Source organism: Anomalospiza imberbis, unplaced genomic scaffold (assembly GCF_031753505.1).
Source record: "Anomalospiza imberbis isolate Cuckoo-Finch-1a 21T00152 unplaced genomic scaffold, ASM3175350v1 scaffold_244, whole genome shotgun sequence".
In the NCBI taxonomy this organism is placed as follows: domain Eukaryota; kingdom Metazoa; phylum Chordata; class Aves; order Passeriformes; family Viduidae; genus Anomalospiza; species Anomalospiza imberbis.
Genome location: NW_027099872.1, coordinates 84,452 through 90,590, shown reverse-complemented (window position 1 = coordinate 90,590; position 6,139 = coordinate 84,452). Strand labels below are relative to the sequence as shown.

Below are 6,139 nucleotides of genomic sequence, written 5' to 3'. Positions count from 1 at the left end.
CCATAGGGCTCCTATGGGGACCAGGAGTGTCCCTGAGTTCCCTATAGGGACTGGGGGGTCCATACGGCCCCTATAGGGACTAGGGGGGAGCGGTCCCTATAGCCCCCGCGATGGGGGGGGCGGCCATATGGCGGCTATAGGGACTGAGGGGTCCCTGCAGAGCCCTTCTAGAGCCCGCGGGGGAAGGGGAGGGTCCATATGGATCCTATAGCGCCCTGCAGAGCCCCGGGCAGTCCCTATAGGGCCCGGGGGGGCGCTCGGTGCCGTCAGGTGCCCTTGTCCTTGTTGGGAGACCTGCAAGAGAGAGAGACCCCACAGGGCGCTGAGGGCGGCCCTATGGATCCTGTACGGCCTGGGCAGGGCCGGCTGCTCTATAGGGGCTGGGGAGAGCTGGGGGGATCCTGTACGGCCCTGGGTGGGGCCTGTGGCATCCAGGAGGGACCCTATGGATCCCATATAACCCTGGGCAGTCCCTATGGATCCTATATGGCGCAGGGGGGTGTCCCCTATGGATCCCATATAACCCTGGGCAGTCCCTATGGATCCCATATGGTGCAGGGGGTATCCCCTATGGATCCCATACGGCCCTGGGCAGTCCCTATGGATCCCATATGGCGCAGGGAGTGTCCCCTATGGATCCCATATGGTGCAGGGGGTGTCCCCTATGGATCCCATATGGCCCAGGGGGTGTCCCCTATGGATCCCATATGGCCCTGGGCAGTCCCTGCGGATCCTATATGGCCCAGGGGGTGTCCCCTATGGATCCCATACGGCCCTGGGCAGTCCCTAGGGATGCTATATGGCCCCGGGGGTGTCTCCTATATGGCCCTGGGCAGTCTCCATATGGCCCAGGCAGACCCTATGGATCCCATATGACCCGGGGGGGTGTCCCCTATAGCTCCCAGCCCCTGTTAGTGTGTTAGTGCCCCTCCCCCGGCACGCTGCGTTAACCAAATCCACCTTTATTAGCCCCAAATCTCGTTAAAAACGCGCCCAGCCCCTCCCCCCTACAAAATCTGTACATCCGGCCCCTCCCCCACCGGGCGGGAGGGTGGGGGGGGAGGGGATCCCCACAGAGGGGCTGGGGTCCCGATGAGCCCCCCATTAACCCTTCATTAACTGCGTTAAACCCGCCGACCTCCTTAACCTCTGACCTCATTAACCCTGCCGGCCTTGTTAACCTCATTAACCTCTGACCTCATTAATCTCCACCTTGGGGTCGCCCAGCACCCAATGAGCCTTAATGAGCCCCCACCCATTAATGAGCATTAACGAGCTCCCCACCACCCAAACAAGGCCAAGATGGGGGTCCCCTCCTGCTGACCCTGGAGCTCCTCCATCCTAACGAGCACTAATGAGCCCTGACGAGCCCCTGCCACCTGCTGACCCCTCACCTGCTGACCCCACACCCGGGTCCCCGCCCCGCTCACGGCCCCCCCATGCCCTCCCCCTCCCGGTGGCCACCCCGGGCGTCCCTGTCCCTAGGGCCCCACTGACTTGCCGCCGTCCTGGCCGCGGTTGCCGGGCTGGCTGCCGCGGGGCCGCCCGTAGAGCACCACGGCGGCCAGGACCATGGCGGTGCCGGCCAGGAAGGGCGCGCGCGGCCGGAAGCCGAACAGGTGCGCCGAGGCGGCCGTGGAGGCCAGGATGGACAGCGCCGTGGCGAAGCCCTTGAGGATGTTGTCGGCGTAGCGGACCACCACGGCCACCAGCAGCCCCCCGGCCGCCTGGTTGACCACCACGGCCCACACGGCGCCGTTGTAGCCGTAGAAGAAGCCGAGCGCGGCCACGGCCGGGCCCTCGGCGGCCAGCATGGCGCCCAGCCCCACGGCCGTGCCCACGGCGCCCAGCTGCACGTTCCGCAGCCAGATGGAGCCGTCCGAGCGCTTCAGCAGCCGCTCGAAGTAGACGCCGGCGAAGCCCGAGGACAGGCAGGAGGCGGCCACGGCCGCCAGCCCCACGGCGTAGCTCTGCGCCGGCGCCTCGGGGCCCGGGGACGGCGCCAGCGCCGCGGCCGGGGGCACGGCCCGCGCCTGCTCCGCCTGCACCAGCGCCACCCCCGCGAAGAGCAGCGCCAGCGACAGCCACTGCAGCCGCGACAGCGCCGTGCCCAGCAGCAGCACCGAGAACAGCGCCGTGGTCAGGATCTTCAGCTGGTACGTCACCTGGGGACAGCGGGGACAGGGACAGTCACCTGGGGACAGCGGGGACAGGGACAGTCACCTGGGGACAGGGACAGTCACCTGGGGACAGGGACAGTCACCTGGGGACAGTGGGGACAGGGACAGTCACCTGGGGATGGGGACAGTCATCTGGGGACAGCAGGGACAGGGACAGTCACCTGGGGACAGGGACAGTCACCTGGGGACAGCGGGGACAGGGACAGTCACCTGGGGATGGGGACAGTCATCTGGGGACAGTGGGGACAGGGACAGTCACCTGGGGATGGGGACAGTCATCTGGGGATAAGGACAGGGACAGTCACCTGGGAACAGTGGGGACAGGGACAGTCACCTGGGGATGGGGACAGTCATCTGGGGACAGCAGGGACAGGGACAGTCACCTGGGGACAGGGACAGTCACCTGGGGACAGCGGGGACAGGGACAGTCACCTGGGGATGGGGACAGTCATCTGGGGACAGCAGGGACAGGGACAGTCACCTGGGGACAGGGACAGTCACCTGGGGATGGGGACAGGGACAGTCACCTGGGGACAGGGACAGGGTCACCTGCGGGGACAGGGACAGTCACCTGGGGACAGTGGGGACAGGGACAGTCACCTGGGGATGGGGACAGTCATCTGGGGATAGGGACAGGGACAGTCACCTGGGGACAGCGGGGACAGGGACAGTCACCTGGGGACAGGGACAGTCACCTGGGGATAGGGACAGGGACAGTCACCTGGGGACAGGGACAGTCACCTGGGGATAGGGACAGGGACAGTCACCTGGGGACAGGGACAGTCACCTGGGGATAGGGACAGGGACAGTCACCTGGGGACAGCAGGGACAGGGACAGTCACCTGGGGACAGGGACAGTCACCTGGGGATGGGGACAGGGACAGTCACCTGGAGACAGGGACAGGGTCACCTGCGGGGACAGGGACAGTCACCTGGGGACAGTGGGGACAGGCACAGTCACCAGGGGACAGCAGGGATGGTCACCTGTGGACAGGGTCACCTGCGGGGATAGTGGGGATGGTCACCTGGGAGAGGGGACAGCTGGTGACAGCAGGGACAGGGTCACCTGTGGGATGGGGACACAGTGACACAAGGACACGTGGGGGACAAGAACACCTGAGGACAGGGTCACCTGCAGGGACAGGAACACCTGCGGGAAGAGAGTCATGTGGGGACAGGGACACCTGTGGGGACAGAGTCATGTGGGGACAGGGACAGGATCTGCAGCTGGTATGTCACCTGAGGGACAGCAGGGACAGGGTGACGGGGGTGGGGACACCTGGGGACAGGGACGAGAACAGGGTCACCTGGGGGACAGGGTCACCTGCAGGACACAGACACAGGTGTGGGAACAGGGACACGGATACTGTCACCAGCAGGGACATCAGGGACGGGGATCCTGGGCACTGCCACAGGGACATGGGGACAGGGACACAGTGAGTGTCACAGGGACACAAGGACAGGGACACGGTGAGTGTCACAGGGACAGGGACATGGTGACTGTCACAAGGACACAGGGACAGGGACACAGTGAGTGTCACAGGGACACAGGGACACGGGCACAGGGACATGGTTACTGTCACAGGGACACAGGGACAGGGACATGGGGACAGCAACACAGTGAGTGTCACAAGGACAGAGGAACAGGGACACGGTGACTGTCACAAGGATAGAGGGACAAGGACACCATGACTTTCCCAGGGACACGGGCACAGGGACACAGTGACTGTCACAAGGACACAGGGAAGGGACACGGTGACTGTCCCAGGGACATGGGCACAGGGACTCCAGCACGGTCCCCAAGGTCCCCGAGCTGATCACACACCCCCCCTGTGCCACCTGTCCCCGTGTCCCACCTGGAAGGTGGCTGCGGGCAGGTTGGAGATGGCCACGTACTGCAGGTTGTTCTGCAGGGTGTAGATGAGGGAGGGGACAGCCAGGCGCAGCGTGTCCCCAAACTGTCCCACCACGGCCTCGTGCAGCGTCACCGCCGTCTGCCGGACACTGCCTGGGGGGACAGGGCTCAGGGACAGGGACGTGGCCCGGGCCGGCCAAGGCCACTCCGTCACTGTCACCCCCACCGTGAGTCTCCCGCGTCCCCTCGTGTCCCCAGCAAGAGACCCTCAAGTCCCTTCGTGTCCCCCACATCTCTGCCACTTGACACCTTCGTCCCTCCAATGTCCCCAGTGTCCTCGCCACGTGACCCCTCCCAAGTCCCCTCCTGGTCTCTCGTGTCTCCTTTGTGTCCCATCCCCCCACCCGTGCTCACCTCAGAGCACGAGGACGGCACAGCACCAGGTGTGGCCTGTACCCCCGTGTCCCCCCCATGTCCCCAGAGTCCCTAGCCCTGTGCCGGATGAGCAGCAGCACACACAGAGCCGGTGTCCCCGATGTCCCCATGTCCCCGTGTCCCTGCTGTCGCCAGGCTCACCCTGGTGCCGGATGAGCAGCAGCAGGCACAGACCCAGTGTCCTCCATGTCCCTCATGTCCCCCATGTCCCCACTATGCCCATGTCCCCACCCCGGTGCTGGATGAGCAGCAGCAGCAGGCACAGACCTGCTGTCCCCATTGTCCCCATGTCCCCATGTCCCTACCCCGGTGCTGGATGAGCAGCAGCAGCAGGCACAGACCCAGTGTCCTCCATGTCCCTCATGTCCCCACTATGCCCATGTCCCTACCCCGGTGCTGGATGAGCAGCAGCAGCAGGCACAGACCTGCTGTCCACATTGTCCCCCGTGTCCCCATGTCCCTACCCCGGTGCTGGATGAGCAGCAGGCACAGACCTGCTGTCCCCATTGTCCCCATGTCCCCATGTCCCCACCCCGGTGCTGGATGAGCAGCAGCAGCAGGCACAGACCTGCTGTCCCCATTGTCCCCGTGTCCCCATGTCCCTACCCCGGTGCTGGATGAGCAGCAGCAGCAGGCACAGACCTGCTGTCCCCATTGTCCCCATGTCCCTACCCCGGTGCTGGATGAGCAGCAGCAGCAGGCAGGCGCTGCCCTTCATGGCCTCGGCCATCACCACGGCGGTGGTGGGCAGGAAGCGCTCCCCGGGCAGGGTGCGCACGTAGCGGATGCTGAGCACCAGCGACGCGTTCTGCAGCACCAGCACGCCCAGGCTGGCGTACTTCACCCCGCCGTGACACTGCGGGGACGCCGCGGGTCACGGCGTGTGGAGGACCCCGGGCCGCCCCCCGAGGGACACCCCGGGCGCGGCCCCGGCTCCCCGGGATGGGACCTTCCCCCGCCGAGACCCCGAGGGTCACCTGGGCTCCCACGGTGGGACCCCCCTCACACCCCCAAAGCCCTGCCCGCCCACGACCCCTCTGCCGCGTCTGCCCCGCGCCCCCCAGAACCGCCCGCAGCCCCCCCACGGGCGCCTCCCGGCCCTGCCCCACCGCTCCCCGTGCCCCGGCTCCCCCAGACACCCTCAGACCCCATGGACGCCCCCGCCCCCGGCTCGACCCCAACCCTCCCCACACCTCAGACCCCCCAGAGCTCCCCCAGCCCCATCCCCCAGAGCACCCCCAGATCCCCGGGACCACCCAGAGCACCCCCAGATCCCCCCAGCCCATCGCCCCCCGCCCCCCATATCCCCCAGAGCACCCCCGGCCCCCCTCACCCCGCAGCCCCCGGCCGGATCCCCCGCCCCGCAGCCCCCCCCCGGCTCTGCCCGGGCCCCCTGCCCCACGGCCGCCCCCGCCCGTTCCCCCTCACCCGTCGCGGGCCCCGCGGAGTCGCCGGAGCCTCCCCCGTCCGCCGCCCCCGGGGCCGCCATGGTGGCACCTGCACAGCAGTTCCGCTTCCGGCCACGCCGCGGCCCCGCCCACCGAGGGGGAGTGGCTCCGCCTTCTCTCGGTCCAGCCAATCCCCGTGCGCACTTTCACGCGGCGTCCCGCCCCCTCGGCCAGCCTGACCAATCAGCGCTCGCCTCGCGCACTTCCCGCCACCGCCTCGC

General features: G+C 67.2%; 1 protein-coding gene across 1 annotated transcript; it reads right to left on the bottom strand.

Moving 5' to 3' along the window:
• Window positions 1–182: 182 nt before the first annotated feature.
• Window positions 183–6,112, bottom strand: LOC137466517 (UDP-galactose translocator-like). Its single transcript, XM_068178244.1, is given in 7 exon segments — window positions 183–211; window positions 243–294; window positions 1,498–2,165; window positions 4,037–4,188; window positions 5,143–5,314; window positions 5,316–5,326; window positions 5,899–6,112. Coding segments are annotated over 6 exon segments (1,092 nt in total). The 5' UTR covers window positions 5,960–6,112; the 3' UTR covers window positions 183–211; window positions 243–266.
• Window positions 6,113–6,139: the final 27 nt, after the last annotated feature.